The 20,323-nt window shown below is 43.0% G+C and overlaps 1 protein-coding gene across 1 annotated transcript in view; it reads left to right on the top strand.

Annotated features, from left to right (window-relative positions):
* Positions 1-18,162, top strand: part of ITPKB (inositol-trisphosphate 3-kinase B) — a 111,934-nt gene extending 93,772 nt beyond the window's left edge. The window contains exons 4-7 of the mRNA XM_074222828.1: positions 3,082-3,286; positions 7,322-7,423; positions 9,615-9,686; positions 16,446-18,162. Of these exons, the coding sequence (XP_074078929.1) occupies positions 3,082-3,286; positions 7,322-7,423; positions 9,615-9,686; positions 16,446-16,661 (595 nt within the window). The 3' untranslated portion in view covers positions 16,662-18,162. The remainder of the gene's footprint in view (positions 1-3,081; positions 3,287-7,321; positions 7,424-9,614; positions 9,687-16,445) is intronic.
* The last annotated feature ends 2,161 nt before the right edge of the window (positions 18,163-20,323 follow it).

The raw sequence follows: 20,323 nt of genomic DNA, 5'->3' as shown, positions 1-20,323 counted from the left end.
TCTTCCAGTCTTACAGGCCACTGTGTCTTTTCTACCACTTCTCAGACAAGCCATCATTGGTGTCAAGCTGCCTCTTTTTCAACCACCATGTGTATTTCCATTGTCTTCTGGGTTACTTGTAATTCTGATTCTTCCAAGATTATGATAATCATAGGACATAGATAAAAAGTAAAGAGGGATCCTGGTTATAGAGTACTTGGTTGTCTTGGGACCCTGTTCTTGAACCCTTGCTTCTCTCAGCCCCTAGTTGTCTTTCACATCCCCCTCCATTCAACAAGTGACTCTTATTACTAGTGTTACTATAGTCAGTCAATCCAGTTTCAAATTCCAGCTCCTATCTTCAAGCACTTTTTGTATGAGTCTGGAGAAAGTACAAATAGAGAAGGGTTTTGACCTTAGAACGGGGTTCCTGTTTAAGAAACCACACAGGAGGTATTTTGCAGAAGTATAGTCCCTGACCTTCCAGTTTCCTGGAGTCTAATTGTTCCTTCTTCCAGAAGATGTCTAAAATCGGTAGATATGAAATGAGGGCAGCTAGGTGGCACAGTGGAAAAAGTGCCAGGTCTGGAGTCAGGAAGACTCAACTTCCTGAATTCAAATCCAGCCTTGGACTAGCTGTGTGACCCTGGGCAAGTCACTTAACCCTGTTTGCCTCAGATCCTCATTTGTAAAATGAACCAGAGAAGGAAATGGCAAACCACTCTAGTATCTTTGCCAAGAAAACCCCGAATAGAATCACAAAGAGTTGGACAAGACTGAAACAACTCAACAGCAAGATACCAGATGAGTCAAAAATGGCATCAGAACAACTCAGTACAAAAAACATCCTGTCTAGCACACTTCACTGTGGTATCCTTAATTGCAGAAATGTGTGTGTGTATATGTGTGTGTGTGTGTGTGTATGTGTGTGTGTGTGTGAAGGATTGAATGGAAAGGAAAGAGAAGAGATGTCTCAGCAGTCCTCAGCACATCTTAGAAGATACAACAGGGACCAGATGTCAAGAACAGGAATTTTTCTTTTTTTTTTTAAACAAAGTCAAGTTTTTCCTGCCCTTTTCCCTTTCATTTGAGTTGTGATACCAGTTAGTACAATGGTATAGCTTGACTTGACAAAGCACCCAGAGAAAGAATGGTCAGTTCAAAGAAGGATGAGTAGGGGCATGGGGCAGGCAGGAAGGACAGAAAATGAGCCTGCATGAGATAGAGAGAGGAAGAGAGAATTTGGGAGGGGGAGGCAAGCCTGGGAGAAGGAAGAGGGTAGGCCTCTAGCTTGAAATAAGCTGCCTGTGTGGGCAGCTTCCACCTACGCAGAGTGGCCAGAGGAAGATGACTTCCCTGTAATGTCACTGACATTGTTAAGTTCTGTTTTGTCACATGCTTCTTTGGGTAATTTTGGAAGCAGACCGGGGGAGTTGAGAGAGAGACAGAGAGACAGAGAGACAGAGAGACAGAGAGACAGACACAGAGAGAGAGAGAGAGAGAGAGAGAGAGAGAGAGAGAGAGAGAGAGAGAGAGAGAGAGAGGACAGACAGAAAGAGACAGAGACAGAGAGACATTGCCCTCTGTCTCTGTCCCTGTCTGTCTCTTCTCTCTCTCTCTCTCTCTCTCTCTCTCTCTCTCTCTCTCTCTCTCTCACACACACACACACACACACACACACACACACACACACAGTCTTCCTACATGTTTTCTCTTCTGCTAGATCATAAGTTCCCTATTTTATCTTTTTTATTTGCCATATCTAGTTAAAGGTGTTTTTCACATTAGCAGATGTTTAATAAATACTTGTGGACTGATAGTTACGGAGGTACAAATTCCAAAGCTGTCCCACTTTTTTTTTTTCTGGCCCTACAATGATGTCAAAACTACCTCTTGCTGGATAGAAGGTAGGGGAAATGTGGGTTGACTTTTGAGAAAATGAGAATTCATCACTGTAGGGACACTGAGGCACTCAGGATAGTTCCTTGCGATGGAAACAGAAAGAACATATGTTCTACCTTCTTTTCTCTCACTGGGGGCTGCAATCATGCTGAAGCTTTCCCCTCCCTACCTCTCTGGGGCTTCCTCCAGTTTTTTTGTTGCATTGAGTAGGCTTGGTTTTTAGACCACAGTCTCTTTCTTTTTCTTCCCAGTTGGCTACCATTATGTTCAATTCCATTCAGACATTCATTAGATACCTGCAGGATGTAAAGTAATGAGCCAGGCTCTGGGCTATAAAAAAAAAAAAAAAGAAAAAGGCTGTAGCTATTATTTTCTCTCTAGAGAGAGCTTTAAATACAGCATTCCAACCCTGGAGATCCATCTTGTGGTGGTCCATAGGGTGAAGCTTCCCAAATTGGGTGCCATTTCCTTTCCTCCTCCCTCCTGTTACAGTGGAAAGAGGTCTGGCTTTGAGTTAAAGGAAGTGAATTTGAATCCTAGATCTTCCACTAATCTCAGTAATATCTGGGGAATATCATTACTTCTCTAGTTCTTGGTCTCATTGTCAATGGAGGGATATTAGACCAGATTAAGGGTTCTTAACCTGGGGTCTGTGGATCAGACTGTAGATGATTTCATGATCTTAAATGAAAAGGAAATTATATTTTTATTTCAGTATAATTGGTTTCCTTCTTAATTATGTATATTTCTTTTATGCATTAAAAATATTATTATGGGAAGGGGTCCATGGGCTTTACCAGACTGCCAGTGACATACAAAGGATTAAGAACTCCTAGACTAGATGATATCTAATGTGTCTAAATCTATGATCCTCTGACCTATGAATCTGTGACCTATTCAGAAATTACTTCCATAGATATAGAACTATAACACTTAGGCCCTGGAGTCCTCTCCTTTCACTGGTTGAGAAGTCCCTACATTTTTTGTGCTAACCATCCAGTAAAATGGAAATGCTAGAACATCTCATCCTGTATTCCCCCCTTACTTTCCCATCCTTCATTGCTAGCCTTGTTGGTTAAGTTAAGTTGTTTAAGATGGTTAAGTTAATAGCTGGAGCCCAATATGAGTGGACGTGTACTCTGAAATGGCAGCCTACTGATGTCATCCAAGAGCTTTGATGAAACTTTGTACCCCATGCAGGACCTATTTGGAGGAGGAGCTCACCAAAGCAAGAAAGAAGCCCAGCCTTCGGAAGGACATGTACCAGAAGATGATTGAAGTGGACCCAAATGCCCCAACTGAAGAAGAGAATAATCAGAGGGCAGTGACCAAGCCCCGATACATGCAGTGGAGAGAAACCATAAGCTCAACAGCCACCCTTGGATTCAGGATTGAAGGCATTAAGGTAAAGAGAGAGGAGGGGGATGGAGGTGAGGCCACTCAGAATAAGACTTTGCTGGTTGTAGAGGTGGCATCACATGGATCTGAACTCTTATCAACCTACCCTTTAGAGACTATCCAAAGAGTAAGTCATAGAATTCCTCCAGGTTTTCTATTGTTCCTAAATCATACCTAACTCTTCATGACTCCATTGGAGGTTTTCTTGGCAAAACAGTTTACCATTCTTGGAGTGGTTTGCCATTTCCTTCTTCAGCTCATTTTACAGATGAAGAAACTAAGGCAAACAGAGTGAAGTGACTTGCCACTTCTCCTAAGTCACACAACTACTAAGTGTCTGAGACCAGATTTGAACTCAAGTCTTCTTGACTATAGGTTCTGTATTCTATCTCCTGGGCCACCTTGCTGCCCCTAGGTATCTGTGAAGGACACTGGTCTGTTTCCTTCCCCCCATGTATAGGACTGAGATGTTGTAGTTACCTGCAAACATTTTGCATGTAGCAGCCAAACTTTATATGCTCCTCAGAGAAAGTAAGTAAGTATGTAAGTAAAGTCAGTAAAGTCGTATATCCAATCTAGGTATAGATAGATATATGTAGGTAACTTGGGCTTCAAATCATAGATTTAAGCTAGAAGACCATCAAATCCAACTCCTCCTTTTTAACTGAGTTAAACAATTGAGTCAAGGTCACACAACTAATGTCTGAGTTTGGATTTGAACCCAGGAACCCCCAATTTCAAGGCTTAGCATTCAATCTACTATTCCATGCTGTCTCTTCATAGTGTTAGGTCCTAGACCACCAAAGCATTTCTATCACTGAAGCCAAAGTCTTGGTAGAAAATTAGCTGAGAAAACAGGTTTCACCCTCTTAAAGGAAGGAACTTTCTAGCTTGTCTTCCTCTAAAAGGACAGCTAGAAATCAGCCATGGCCCTGCCAGCCCCACAGAGGCGTGGTCAGTGAGCTCCCTAAAACCACAGGCATTGGGAGAGAAGGAGGTTGTGAGGGGGTGGTAGGGGTGGCCACATTCACTTTTTTCTCCGGGCATCCAGGAAGCCAGGGGTTGTTTACTCAGCATCAAGGAGGCAGCCTACGCATTGCCACCCAGGGCAGAACCAATTCCCTCTCAAGGAACAGCCTGCTCAGTCAGAGAGCAGGCCTAGTCTCCCATTAAAAAGCAAATAAATAACCCAAGGTCAACATGCATTGATTAAGTCCCAGTCTGTGCAAGGCAGGCTGTCATCATGGTTAGCATCAGCCTTGAGCCTGGGAAGCCTTGGGTTCAAGTTGCCCATCTGACACACATTTGGTTGTGTGACCCTGGCAAGTCACTTAGAGCCGCTCTAGGCAGCTATCCAAAATCCTAATAAGGAGGAGTTTTCTCCTCTGGGAGGCCTCTATACCAGGGAAATCACAGTACTTATAATAATAATAAGCTATCATTTACATAGTGTGTTTTGGTTTGCAAAACATTTTGCAAAATTCACCTCATAGGATCCTCACAACTGGGGTGTAGGTGGTGCTTTTATTCCCATTTTACAGATGAGGAAGTAGGGGGATTTGTCCCAGCTAATAATGTTGGGGGCTGAATTTGAACTCACTGTGCAGCCTAAAAAATATAGAGCTTTAAGGTTTGCAAAGTCATTTCTGAATATTACCTTATTTGATCCTCACAATGACCCTGGGAGGTAAGGGTTGTCATTATCTTCATTTTACAAATGGGGAAACTGGGGCAGGGAGATTAAGCCACTTGTCTTGGATCATAAAACCAATAAGTATATGAGGCTGGATTTGAACCCTGTTCTTTTTGACTCCAAGACCAGCACTTTATCTACTGTACCACCCAGCTGGCTCTTTCTAGATCATCCTAGGCACAGGGGGATGTCTACGAAGCTCTACAACCCTGTGGAATGAGGAGATAAGATCAGAAATAATATGATAGGGGGGAGAAATCTGGGCAAAGCACTTTGAGAAACTCGGGATGGGGGAGGTCACTCTGAAGTTCAGAGAAGGCTGGGGGCAGGGGAGGACTGGGGGGAAAAGGGGAGAAAGAGGGAGTGGTCAGGAGACCTTCCTGCTCCGAGCACAGTTGGCCTTTGTAGCTAACAAGGGCTCCGAAGGGTCAAGCCTGGGTTTGGTCAGCTGGTGGCCTGAGAAATCCCACTAATTCCCCATTCAATAGAACACCCTCAATTCCTCTCCATTTTCCTCTTGAGTTCAGACAGTGCTCTCTCCTCTGGTTTCATCTAGCATGCGAGGTCAGAGGAGGCTACTACTCCCATGGAGTCATGCCTACCCTTCTCTGTTCATTTAAATGTTCCTAGCTGACATTTCAAATACACCTGCCGCATACCAAGCCAGGTCGGTGTATCCTCTATAAATGAAGTCAGGGGAGAACAGGTTGGTACCAAATATACATTTGGTCTCAATGGGGTCATCTCATCTGATCTCCTGCCTCAGATGGGTTCCACCCGTTATCCCTCTGTCCTCTTTTCAGAAACATCCAGAGGAGGGGAGGGCATCTTCCCTCAGTGACCCATTCTATTCCTTACTGTTAGCTTCAACTTTTCCCTTGCAGTGCCTCATTCAAGGTTTTGATTTTGAGTTCAAGGTTTTAGTTGATGCAGGATTCATGATGAGTTTATAAATAAGATGTTGCCAGAGTATTACAGTGCCCATGCTGTGTTCAGCTACAGTATCTGATGTTCAAGCATCATCTAAACCTGCTCCTTAATGTAGTTTATAGTCTAAAGAGACCAATTTTTACTATGGTTCACCCATACTAACACAGGAGCTTTCTGAGGGCCTTGCTAAAGAATCTCTCTGCCTTTCTTACTAGCCTCCTTGAACCTATTTATTTATTTTTTTTCTTTTAAGCCTTTGGACAGGATGGGAATTATATTTTTATTCCATTACCTGCCTCCTTTTTTCATCTTCCTTTCTTTCCTTTTGTCCTTTCCAAACAAATCATTTTCTTCCTTTATCTTCTCCTCTTGGACAGGATGCTCTTCTGGTCCCTGTCCATTATCCTGTTGTGAGAACAGATGGGATTCTCCTCCCTGCCAGAATTGCATTGGTTTAGAGAGAAACAACCTGTTTATCTTAGGGCTCCCTCTCAACTCCATGGAGGCAGCTAGGTGGCTCAGTGGATAGAGCCCTGAGCCTGGAGTCAAAAAAAACCTCAGCTCAAATCTAGTCTCAGACACTTACTGTGTGACCAGAAAGTCACTTAACCTTCTCTTCACCTTCCTTCACTGGAGAAGGACATGGCAAACTACTCTAGTATCTTTGCCAAGAAAACCCCATGTGTGATAGGTCCATGGGGACATGAAGAGTCATATATGACTGAAGGGCTGAATAACTCCACTCCACTGTCCAGGAAACACACTCCTCAGTTGAACCTTGATGCTAATTTGGTCAAGACTCTATTTATGTCTCTGATTCTCTATTCCTCTTTTGATCCATACATCCCCCCCCACAAGACTATTTCTCTTCCAATGCATGCCTTCCCTTTCTAGAAGTAACTAAGGGCACTAGTGAGGAGAGCTAAGATGAGAAGCTACTCATGAGAAGTCCTTATTCACTCTTCCTATGTGGAGAGTAAAAATCCAATGAGGTCTCCTTCATGAGAGAGAGAGTAGAAGAGCAATGAGCCAGAATGACCCTCTTGCTTTGGTTGTTTGGTGGGGAACTGAACTGGCTAGGGAAAGAATGATATTGTGACATTGATTTTTCAGGAGAACCTGAAAGGAAAGGTCTTAAATTCCAGAAGAAAGCCAAATTTAACTTTTTTTTCTGTCTCTAAGTAAAAGTCAGAGGAAGGCTGAACACTTTTCCTCCTACCCAGGGAGAAAGAGTGAGTGTCACCTCTGGATTTCCCATGCCACTAGGTTAAAACAATAATTACCTTACAACAGTCACCCCAGTCTATCCAGGAGCCAACTATCCTATCAAGATCCCATACATAAGTGGAAGCCATTTGTTATCATATGTACTGGTGACTTCATCCCTTAATGGGGAGGGGGTGTTATTCTCCTTTTCAGAAGGAAGATGGCTCTGTGAACCGAGATTTCAAGAAGACCAAAACAAAGGAGCAAGTTACTGAAGCTTTCAGAGAATTTACCCAGGGAAACCGTAACATCCTGGTGAGTAGCACACCTCTTGAACAGTCGTCAGAAGAAAGGAATCTAGAGAAGGTTCTTCTCTTCCTGTAAGCAACTTGGGAGCAAGAACCACATCAGTTATTTTTTTTTTTCTTTGTAGCTCAGTGACCTGGACCATCAGGAGTCTGTTCAGCACAGGATCTCAATATTTCGTGCTTAGAAAATGAAAGAAAAGTCCTACTCAGTAGGCAAATACTATTGTACTTGCATAACCTATCCATTGAGGTTCTTACTGCAGGAAAATATAGATTTTAGCACAGGGAGGACCTTAGAAATCATCCAGCCTAATCCTCTTTGTGTTGCAAATGAGGAAAACAGGCCCTGGAAACTTGCCTAAGGTCAGGCAAACTGGTAAAGAATTCATGGCCAAGTAGATTCAGAAATAAAGCTTGAGTTGATGATGATGATGATGATGATGATGATGATGATGATGTTTGTCCTTTGTTGCTGATGAAGACCATGACATTAGGGAGGTGAAGCCATGATAAGAAAGTGAATTGGATTTGAGGGAGGGGGGCTGTGTTAAGTAACCAGCCTCACTTTCTCCTCCAGAGCCATCTGGGTCCAGGGGCCAGATATGGATCAGGATGGTTGGAAATGGTCCTGGATGTGAAATAATCAGGGTTAAGTGACTTGCCCAATTGTCTAAGGCTCTATTTGAACTCAGATCTTCCTAACTCCAGGGCTGGTACTCTGTTCACTGCATCATTTAGCTGCCTTAAAGCTGAAATAAAAGCTGTGTACTCATGTTTAGGTGATCTGAGTTCAAATTCAACCACAAAGACTAACTAGCTGTGTGACTCTGGCAAATCATTTAACCATTATTTACCTCAGTTCCTCATCTGTTAAATGAGAACTCAACAGAAAAAGAAAAGTCCAACTCTCTAGTATCTTGCCAAGGAAACCCCACCGACCAGTCTTGTTCCCTGAGCTGGCTGCAGTCCTGCCACTGGTGTCTCGTGGGGATCTCCCTGGCCTCTTTTTGCTCCCGAGGCCTGTTTAACCTAAGCCCTTGGCAAACTGTGGCACTACTAGCTGTGACCAGCGCAGGCAACAGAATTGGCTTTAACCCGCATTGTCACAGAGGCCTTTTCTGACAGCCCTTGGGTTGTCCAGGGAGAATTGGTTCTGCTCTTTAGCAATGCCAGCTCAAAGAGCTGGGGCATTCCCCCCTGATGGTGACTCAATAGGGTTTATTCTTGGTGCTGTGAACTCCCCGGAGCCTCCGGCCCAGGTCCCCTGCCAAGTTGCGTCACTGTGTACAGATGGGCATCAAGTAACTTTGCCCAAGTGTGTGACAACATCCCACAACGAACCTGTTGTGCTGAGTCCATTAGACTAACAAGCTTAGCCGGGGTTTTCCTGGGGGCCTGGGGCAGCAGGGGGCAGAGTGACTTGGGATGTGGGGTCATCAGGAACCTGTCCCACCTCACCTGAGAACCGAGAAGCCAAACACTGGTGGCAAGGGGGTGGATTGTGATATTTTTCATGCCTGTCCTTTTGAAAATTAAGAGCTTTGCCTTCAGGAGCACATCATAGCAATAAGGTTTTTTAAGATTTAACCAGATGGAACCTGCAATCATTCCTAAATCAATGCAGCCTGAAACGTCATGAATTAATAGATGGTGGAAAGGCAACGGTGGCATAGCAGGAGCAACACTAGGCGCCTCCTGTTCCTAGCCAATGACTCAGTGGGGAAATAGGAGGGAAACCCTCATCCTGGGGAATCCCAAAGACCCACAATTTCTGTCACTCAGTAGCTACAGGACCATGGGCAAGTCATTTAACAGCCATGCTTCCCCATTTTCCCAAATGTAAAATGAGCTGTGTAGACTACATCAGGGATTTGAAACCTTTTTAGGAGCTATGGACTGGATCCCTTTGAAAGTCATCTGGTGAAACCGCTCTTTAAAATAATGTTTTTAAATGCATAAGATAAAATATATAAGATTGGAAAGGAAGCCAGCTATATTAAAGTGAAGTGATAACTTTTGTTTTCCCTATCAAATTTCATGGACCCCTTGAAATCCACCCACAGAGGATCCCTTTCCAGATTAAGAATCTCTCATCTTAAATGAAAGTCTCCTTTCTACTCTGAAATGATGTACTTCTAATGAATTTCATGATTTCCTGAAACTCCCTAAGGACATCTAATGTGTCTTTCTGTTTGCAGATTTGTTACCGGGACCGACTGAAGGATATCCGTGCCACCTTGGAAATCTCCCCATTTTTCAAGTGCCATGAGGTAGGTAGACTGCTCTTTCAGTCTTTTGTGACAAAGGATAAACTCTTAAGTAAATGAATTTTCTTGTTCTTCTTACGAGCTGGTTTGGTTTGTTGTTTTTAAAGGATGAATACAGCCAAAGCTGAACCATCAAGTACTGGGACCAGTTTGCCATATTCAGGCCAGGGAGTGCATCATACCAAGCTGCCAGGCCCTGTCAGTACTTGAGAAATTAACCATTTCTCCCCTTTTTCCTCTCTTCCTCCCAATTTCTAGCTTTCTATGTCTGTTAAGAATTTGTGGACTTATTTCATATAACCTGGGCTCCTTTCCTTTGGGGTTAGGTTAAAATGTTTCCTGAGATGTTTGAATCATGAGGGCTCCCTCAGGATTATGTGGTAGGGGTCTGGAGAGCTTATAGAAAGGTAGGAAGGGCAATGAGGTGGCACAGTGTATAATACATATATAGTACCCCAATTCTGGGGTGAGAAGGATCTGAGTTCAAAATAGACACTCAGACACTGGACAAGTTGCTTAATCTTGATTGCCTCAAAACAATTTAAAGAAGAAAAGAAAGAAAGGTAGGTAGATCCCTCTGGGAACCTCTGCAGAGCAGACATTTTCTCAAGGAAGGGACTTTCCAGCCTTCTTAAAAACTAGAAGCCAGAATGACTAGAGTTAATCTGAAAAGCCCCCAGGATGAAAAAAGAGCCCAGAAAAAACTGAAGAAGAGAAACTTATCTGAGAAAAAAGGCAAGTCCCAGGGAGTGAAGTCTAAGGCGCCAAGGGGTCCTGAGTGTTCCCTCCTTCCCGCCACAAGCTCACCCTGAGGAATGTAGATTGCCTGGCTTGCGCGAGTGGGGTGGGTCAGGGCTGCAGAATTGTGGAAGAGACTAAATCCTGAGGCCAAGATTTGGAATCTCTGATCTCACTTTTATACCACTTTAGCCATATCACTGACCTTTCCTCTGGGCTTTTTTTGTTTGATTGTTTTCTTTTTAATCATTGGACTTAAGGAGCTGAAGATGAGGCAACATGTTATGATGGAAAACCCACTAGATTGTAAATAAATAGGACCTAGGGTTCAAATTCTGACTCTGCTCCTTGCTACCTATGGCCAACAGGTTACTTCATCAGCCTAGGCCTCAGCTTTCTTATCTGTCTTTTGCTTCTTTTTTGTAGCACAGCATTAATAAATGTGGATTGTTTGATTGTGTGTTCTTCTGAGTCACTCTCCCAGAACCAAGTTGCTATATCCTCCCTTGGGGCATTTCCCCTCAGCCATACCTCCTCCCTAATTCCTTCAGACCATCCCAGCAATTGAGATATCACTCTGTCCACTAGGGAGACAGCCTTCTGCAAAAGCTTCAGGTTTGAATATAGGCAATGTTGGTATATGATGAAGGTCCCTTCCAGCTCTGTCCGATCTGCTCTTTCTACCACCCCTCTGTCGTTGGACCTGGTGATGGGGACCCAGGGAAGAAGTGCTTGGGTATTTCTATGAATGGTCTAATTTAGGGGCTTTGGGATTCAGACTTTGGTCCCCACTGTGTGATAAACAGCTCCAGTCTCAGCAGCCCAGGGGTCAAACCAGGCCTGTGGAATGCCCCTCTCCTTGCAGGCTCCCTTTTTCACTGGACCCATTCAGAGTTTCCCAGATCATCCCACCTCCAGAAGGGCCCAGCAGACAGGAATGTTTTTGTGTTGGAGGCAATCTTTTCTTTCACTGTCACCCACAGCCACAGTGTCTGATAAGATGAGAAAAGGTCACCATTCATTCTGCCTGGCTGAAGTTCTCTTCTGTCTCTTGCCTTTCCAAATTGCACCTCCTAGAAAACAGATATTTGTTCCTCGCCTCTCCAGCCCCTTCCACTTTCCCTTCAAAAAATGACTACAGGGCAACTGGACCCACTATTTGACTGCCCTCCACCCCCACCTCATTCCTCAAACCCATTCAAAAGCTAGACATCAGGCCCCTGGGGGTGGGGGTGGAGGGGAGAGGGAGAAGGGGAAGATCAGGGAGAGTAGAGATTCACAGAACCTAGGATTGTCCAGTTGGGTCTGCTGGGAAATGTCTTTAGGCAGAGTTTCCCAAATAAGCCAAGAAATGCAGACCCTGGCTATGCCCCCAGTTTAGCCCTGTCTGGAATTATCTCCTGGAACAAGTGGGTCTAGGCAAGAAAGGGACTCCAGAAACCCTCCTTGCCCTTTCCATTAGCTCTTCAGACTCAATGGAGTCTATTCTGTACCGACATTGCCAACCTGATGCTTTCTATGACAGTTTTCCCTTCTTTCCCTCAGCACTTGTTATTTTACTGCTGAAACAATGGCATTTTTGTTTTTAAAATAATTTTAGAAAACCAACTCTTCCATGTGTCCCTGAGTTAGCTGCTCATCAGCCCTCCTCCTCCCCAGGAAGGGATCTGCAGCCTTTGGGGAAGGAGGCAGAGGTCTCTCTAGCTTGAGATGATTGACCCTGCCCCATCCCGACTTCTCTGGGAAAACTGGGAAGATGCTTAAATAACCTCCCCCGTGGAAGGGCTCACCTTTAGAAGCCATGTGGTATAGTTTAGTGAACTATTTAAGTTTCCTTGCAGCTCTAAATCTATGTTCCTATGAAAATAGTGGCTCTATTTGGCAAGTCACTGGACCTCAGTGGTAAAATGAGAAGGCTGGACTCTGGTCCTGTCCATTGCCTTGGTCATAGAGAAGACCTGGGTTTGAATATTGACTCTGAAACTTTACAAATTGGGTGACCTTGGACAGGTTGCTTAGTTTTAGTTTCCTCACTCCTTTATAAGAGAGAGAGAGAGAGAGAGAGAGAGAGAGAGAGAGAGAGAGAGACTAGAGCCATGATTACACTAATATAGGGAACTTCCATAAGAGGAAATACCTTCTACCAATGAAGGTCAGCACCCTTGTGGCAACTTAGTCTTGCAGAGTAAGACTAAGTAAGTTATATGGCCTTTGGGCCATATAACTGGTACATGTTAGCAGTAGGATTCAGACCTAGGTCTTCCCTTACTCTGAAACTTTTTTTCAGTCCAGTATTCCATGTTACTTCTCAGTATTATTATCATCATTTTAATAATTCTAATTATTAGGAGCTAATAATAATAGTGAATATTTTCATAGTCCTTACTATATGGCAGGCACTCTGCTGAACATTTTATAATTATTTTCTCATGTGATACTCAAACTGTTATTGTGGAAGATTATCTCCATTTTATAGATGAGGAAATGAAGGCCATCAGAAGTTTACTGATATGCCCAGGATCAGCCAGCTAAGTACTATCTGAGTCTGGATTTGAAGTTAATACTGTCCTATTGTGGGGAGGGGGTGAAGCTTCCTACCCAGAGGACCATGGCATACCTGCAATTCCTCAAGGGGAGGTGTAGTAGCTTGTCTCTCCCTAAGCAGATAAAGAAACTGAGACCCAGAGAGAAGATAGCAAGAATTTCTCAGAATTTGAACCCAGGCCTTCTCCTTATCAATCCAGTGTGTTTTCCATTCTACCATGCTTCCCCTATCACTCACCTAGTAAGTCTCAGTCAGGAGGCACACCCAGATGGGTTTTTTTTTTTAAGATTTTTCCTCCTACCCAGATTAGAAGTCTCTTAATGAATAGGGTCCATATCATTCCTAACTCCCTTTTCTCCCCTTCCTCCCAGCCTGGATTTAACCTTAGGGAAAAGCATTTAAGGCAACTCCTTCCAGATTCCACACTCCAGAGGGCCTCTGGAATGTGTCCTGGACCAACCCAGGGGCTTAGGAAAGGCAGAGCTGCCTCTGGAGCAGTTGGTGGCCTTTTGTTTTAAATGCATTTCTGCACCACTCAACAGTTTACCTGGGAACAGGGTTAGGGGCCTAAGGTGAGGAGGACAGAGTTGGGGAAACCAGAGCAGGGGAAGGGAATTTAAAAAAATAAAAAACAAAAAAAAATGCCTCCAGTTTCTTTAGTTTTGCCTCAGTGGCTGAGCCTGGGGAAACCTCCAGCATCACCTTCCCTCTTGGGATCTCAGTAGGGAGGTGGGGACTGCCCACAGTTGTAAATAACTGCACAAACTCCCAAACACAGGCCTATGGGAATGCAGCCTGCTGATATGAGGGGGAGCAAGTGCCAAAAATAAAGCAAAGTGTGGATGGAGGGGAGGAGGAGGAGAAGAGAATGCAACCTAACCAGCCACGGTCATCCTGGCCCTGGCCTATGTGGATAAACACCACTGTGCAGGGTGACTGGTGGGGGAAAAACAGGAGGGAGATGGTCAGGAAAGGAATGCCTTTTAATTCCTTCTTTAAAATTATCCAAGGTTTTTTATGGCTTGCTCACTTAGCTTATCTGTAACTTGGAGATGTGTGTGTGTGTGTGTGTGTGTGTGTGTGTGTGTGTGTGTGTGTGTGTGTGTTTAAGGTACCCTCTTTCCCATTTCCTCTGCATTCTTCCCACCTGACCCAAACCTAGAGTTATGAGAACCACAGGGTTATATTTATTTTTTAATTCAAAAAAAGACCATACTCCTCTCCAGCAATAGAATATTCCCAGATTTCTTTCTCCTTTACTTAACCCAAAACACTGTATTTCAGATGCAGTGGAGAGAGCACCAGCCCTGGAGTCAGGAGAAGTTGAATTCAAATCTAACCTCAGACACTTGACACTTTCTAGTCATGTAACCTTGGGCAAATCACTGAATGCCTCACATCCAGGGCCATTTCCAGTCTTTCTGATCCATATCTGGCCACTGGACCCAGATGGCTTTGGAGTAAGTGAGGCTGGTGACTTAGTTCAGCAACCCCCTCACTCAAAGGGCACTTATGTGCTCTTCATGGCATGACCTCCCTGATGTCTTGGTCTTCTTTTAGAACAAAGGACAAATGTTATCACCCCTTACTCCCCCCATCCTATCCACTTCTAAGCCCCCCCCTATTCTACGCCTCCTTTGTCATAGTGAAAGTTTCACTCTAGGTGCCTGAGGAGGGATTTCCCATTACCTTGCCCACTCTGTGGTCTGTCCTCCCTCCTAGAAAACGACATTTTTGTTTCTGGCTTTGAAGCCTCCATCACACTGTCTTTGTATTAATTTACCAAGGGGTTATATTCACCCTTTTGTTTTGCTTTTCCAGGTCCTTTTCTTCCTCTCTAGACCATTAATATTCCTCTAATACCTGACTTTCTCTTTTAGAGAAGGCTAAAAACAGAGAAATAGCAAAGATGAAAAGCTACTCCTGAAATTCTCTTAACAAGCTTCCATTCTATAGGGATCTGCATTATGTTCACATTAAATTGTAAATTAAATAAGCATATATAAATTGTATATGAAATAAATACATAAGATGTATATTATATTGCATATAATCCAATAGATAAGTTGTTATGCATATTACATAAATGCCATAATATAATATTAGAATAATACAGTAAGAAACAAAAATTAACAAATAATAAAATGAAGTAATTTATAGAAGGAGTTAATTTGGCCTGAAGGGGACTGTGTTTCAGTAGGTAGCATTTGAGTTGAGCTTTGTAGTCAGCCAGGATTCTAAGAGGTGGAGTTGAAGAGAGGGAGAAAATTCCTGATGTGAAGGGTAACCTTGCAAAGGCATGTTGTATGTAAATTAAGAAGGCTAGTGTGGCTGGGCTGTAGAATGTAAAAAAGGGGAATAATGAATAATAAGACTAAAAAGGTAGATTGTAGAGAGACTGTGAAGAGGCCTACACTTCATTGCAGAGACAATAGGAAACCTAAAGTTCACTGATAATGTCACATGTCTTTTTAAAACAGCTACCCCCTCCCTTCTCTTAAACTCCATTTTGGTCAAGATCTTGGGTTCTTTTTTGTGGGTTTTTTCCATAGCCTCTCAGAGTAAAAGGGTTACATGTTTAGGTGGGATGAATGAAGAGGGGACAGAATTAATATCTGAGATTCTTAAGACAGACAGAGGTGGAAATAATTCATAAGATAGACACTTCATGATTCTCCTCCCTCCTTGAATTCATTATATAGACAATTTGTCGTATATTCTTGAGCAAAGGGCCTTTGTGGAATTATTTGAAGGGACTTTTACAGATCAGATGTCCATCCCTCAGCTCCATGTAGCAATTCTCCAGACAGGGAGTCATCCAGGATCTGAGAATGAAGCCTGAGACTTCATTCACTACCACACTAAGTTTCATGAAGAGGTCCATTTCATTTTCGGCTAACTTAGTTTTTAAGAAGTTCTCCCTCCCTCCTGCCACACACTTCCAGCCCAATGCCCTGGTTTTGCTCTCCAAAGTTATGCAGGACAAGCCTTATCTCCCATGTATGCAGTGGCCCATCAGATATTTAAAATTAGGAAGCCAGCTATCACATGCCCATCAGAGTCTCCTAATCTCTGGAGTAAACATCCCCTGAACTTGACTCCCAAGAGATGGTTGGGGTCCTTTCACCATTTTATCTGAACATGCTCCAGCTTACCAATGACTCAGAAGTGAACACAGGGTCTAATAGTGTGAACTGAGTAAGGCAGAGAAAACATGAGCTTCATTTTGATAACTATGTAAACTTTTCTCTTTTGGGGGGCAGAGATGAGGGGGGGGGAATGGACAGACTATAGCTCATGTTGATTCATGTTGAACCTTGCAATTCACTAAAACTAGTGAAGGTAAGACTCAATGTTCCATTCATGAGCCTCAAATGTGGAGGTTCTTAAGGTTCTGATAAAAAAAAAAAAGGAGAGTCCCCCAGGGACAAAGAGGACCCAGAATGTGGATTTTCTTTCTTTCTTTCTCCCTGCTGCAGGTCATCGGCAGCTCTCTCCTCTTCATCCATGACAAGAAAGAACAAGCCAAAGTATGGATGATTGACTTTGGGAAAACCACACCCCTTCCAGAGGGACAGACCCTCCAGCACAACATCCCCTGGCAGGAAGGAAACCGAGAAGATGGTTACCTCTCAGGACTGGACAATCTCATTGACATCTTAACAGAAATGTCTCGGAGCGAGGCCCTCCCCTGAGAGCCAGTTCTTCACCTCCTCTTTGTTGTCAATCTTTTCTCCTTCTCTTCTCCTTCTGTCCCCTACTATCTGGATCCTAGAACTGACTTCTACTGCACTATAAGACACTTTCTAGAGGGAGAGAAGGGGGAGAGAGAGAGAGAGAGAGAGAGAGAGAGAGAGAGAGAGAGAGAGAGAGAGAGAGAGAGAGAGATTTCCAAGCTAACTCTTTTAAGTTAAAGGGTTTCTGTTAGGATTTGGGTTGTTGTGTTTGTTTTGTTTTCTTGTACATCAAATTGCATACCAGAACAACAAAAAAAGCCCAAATTCAGGTTTGACTTCTTGAAGAAAAGGATCCATTTAGTTTTTAAGGGGTGGGAGGAGATGGTGACTGGTCCAATGGTTCTCAAATGAGATCTTTTAGATACTACATTTTGTCTTCCACCCACCTGCAGATCGAAATGTTCTTACATTCTTGCTAAAGGGAAAAATCGGTGAAGTGCAGTCCTTGGTTCTGTAAGAGAGGATGCTCTAACCTTGCTCCACCCAGACAGCACTAAACAACCCTAGGGAGCAAACGCTTTGCCAAGGATCAATCTTGTCTATGGAGACTTGCTACCATCTGGTGGCTATTTGGGGTAGTGATTGCCCTTCTGAGCAGTCAGTCTTTCCCCTCACTCTGGGAATTTTGTGTAATGAACCTTCAGAATTTTTATAAAGAGAAAGACTTGCCCATGGAGAGCTAGGTCTCCCTATCCTTCCCCATCCCATCCCATCCTAGGGCCAGATTCTACTCGGATCTCAATATGAGGCAGCCTGGTGACCTTCCACTTGAAGGGTTCACCATATTGGTGCCAGACTTAGTGTGGACACCCCTTTAGCTTTGACTGTTCAATAGCATATTTCCAGAAGGGAATTGGGTCAACTCTTCAATTGATAATGATCACAACCTTTCAAGGCACTTGATTGTCCTCCCTCCCAAACTTCCTTCCCCTCCCCTTCTCTATACCCCCATCTCTATGCCAATCCTCTATGAAACTGAAAACTGGGAGGATGAAGTTGCTTAACCAGGGTACTTGGGGAAGAAAGAGCACCATAAAGGGAAGAGGTGAAAATGTAGGGACTCTTCAGCTCTTGAAAAAAAAGATAGATTCTCAGAGTGTGAAAGGAGGTCTTGAGGCCCCATCCCTCTGTTTTTCATGCTTCCTACTTTAAACTCATCCACTTCTTCAGCTGTGGTCAACACTCTAAAGGGATTTTTCTGGATGGTGTCATTATGTAGGAAGTACCATAACTTTGTATTATTATTGTCAGTTTTTCCCAAGAAAAAAAAGAGAGGAGAACAAGAATATGATGCAACAAGGACTTTTTCATCCAAGGATAGAGGATCCCAACTCAGCTAGAAGGGGAGAAGGAGAGGGAGAGGGAGAGGGAGAGGGAGAGGGAGAGGGAGAGGGAGAGAGAGAGAGAGAGAGAGAGAGAGAGAGAGAGAGAGAGAGAGAGAGAGAGAGAGAGAGAGAACATAAACTGTCTATACAATGTATTCATCATTGGATTTCTAGTATGGAATTGTCCAAGTTAAGAGGTTTCTGGTCCTGGTTGTTGTCTGATGATTTATCACCCCCCTCTACTCACTACTATCCCTGAGAAGAGATATAGATGGATGTGCCTAACTATGACACCTTATGTATGGACATGTGTATATTTATCTTTACATAGCTGGGAACATGTCAGGAGGTGGTTTGATAGACTGGTGATAAGAAGGATAATGTGGAGCTGCCCAAGAGGAGTTATAAAGCTATAAAAAGATTGTAAACTTTTATAGATTTTGTTGAATAGAGAAGTGAGCTCCTGGTAAGCTAACTCACTTCCTCCCCCCTTTCCTGCACCGGCAACAAAGAAATCCTATGATATGTATATCAACTATTGTAGTTTGCAGGGGACCCTGAAGTCCAAGAACAGCTTTGGGTCTCTTAGGAATGTTTATTGGGAACTCCCAGCAATTCTTGGCTGAGATACTAGTAAGTCTCCAGAATGAACATAAACCTCCCAATCAAATCAGTCGATCAACACATAATTATTAATGCTTGTTCCTATAGTCAAATCTCATTAATTCAAACCTAGAATTCTTAATTCATATGTGAGCTGAACTGAAGTTTACTTTTATCCTATATAGGAAAGAAAGAGTTTTGCTTAGCAAATTAATAGTTTAAACAAGATCTAAGGAGATCTTGATGTTTATCTCACTGAAGAAAGCAACTTTCAAGAACTTTAGCAGCTACAATTATATGTAGATTTTTGTGCTAAAAAAAGACATTTCTTAAAGCTGCTCATTCAAGCAGCTTCCTCAGGTCTCTCCTTAACTATGCTCAGCCATTAGTTTGGATTCTTTGGAAAACAGCAAAACTGCATTTCTTTCAAATTATCTCACAGTTGAGATTTTTCAGTGTTCGGACTGATTCTCCACCCACTACTCCCAAGTTGCTGAGGTTTACACACTGTATTTCCAAGGTCCCAAACCATACATCACCCTCCTTCTCTTTTGTCATTGGATTCCCCTTTTGCCCAGTTCATTGGCTTTTTCATCCTGGCTTCCATGTTGCAAGGGAGCCCTAGAATGGGAAATCCAGAAAGATTTCTTTCCTTTCCTCTCAGACTTTAGTGCCTAATTAGGGGCTCCATTGGGTCTTGGACTTTTAGGGACAGCAGGAAAAATTGCTAAGTTGTATGTATGTATGTATGTTATTCCCTTGTCATTTTTTTCTTTAATAAGACTATAGCAGATAAGACCTTTACCTTTCTAAATTATATGAAATTCAGTACTAATTTGTCTGCACTGTTGAGCTTTTATCCAAGTTTTATCCCTAGCTGCTTTAGGTGGATTGCCTCTAGTGTCATGGAAGAAATTTTTAAATTATATTTATTTTGTGTTGTTTTTTTTAATTGCACAAAACACTAAGACTAAGTACATGTAAGTTTGTTTGGGGTTTTTAAAGAAAGCTTTTTGTTTTTTTCTGAACTTGCTTTCTCAGCTTTATTTTTTTTTTTTTGGAAAGGGCTTGGAAGTAGCCTTCATACATTTGTCAGGTTTTTCTTTTCTTGTTCTTAGCTGTATTTAGCATTGCTTTTCTCTCGACATGGTTAGCCTCCACATGTATATAAACCAGGCCCTTGCTTGATGGTTTCACAAAAAACAAAAGCAGGTTGTTCAGTCCCATTGTGGGTGCCTTTTCTTTTGGCCAAGGGCGGTAGTACCACAGAGGTCTCTCTTTGTTCCCTCCACCTGGCCATTAGATAAAAATCCAAATTGTCATAAAACACCAGCACACAGTGCCTGTATGAAAAGCAACCAATGACCTGTAACTTTCTAAATAAAGGTATATGGAAACCATTGAAAGGGTCTCTCTGGTGTGTCTCTTTTGTAAAGGAAATTGTAGAGTTGTGTTCAGATAGGGGATTTGTAGCAGGATCATAGATAGATAGTACCTTAGCAACAAGTCCAGTTCTTTGACTCTATGAAAACTGAGGCCATAGGCAGAAGCTTACTTGTCCAAGGCCACAAAGCTAGTAAGTGATAGAACTCCAAGCTTATTTTCTGACTCTAAAACATGTTGTTTTTTACCACACTAGTTCCTTGACTATCTCTGGTAATGGAGATGAGCCTAATCTATATTATTAAGAAT

The sequence above is a fragment of the Macrotis lagotis genome, chromosome 2, assembly GCF_037893015.1.
Source record: "Macrotis lagotis isolate mMagLag1 chromosome 2, bilby.v1.9.chrom.fasta, whole genome shotgun sequence".
Taxonomy (NCBI): Eukaryota; Metazoa; Chordata; class Mammalia; order Peramelemorphia; family Peramelidae; genus Macrotis; species Macrotis lagotis.
The sequence above is the reverse complement of the archived record's forward strand: the minus strand, read 5'-3'. Positions and strand labels throughout refer to the sequence as shown.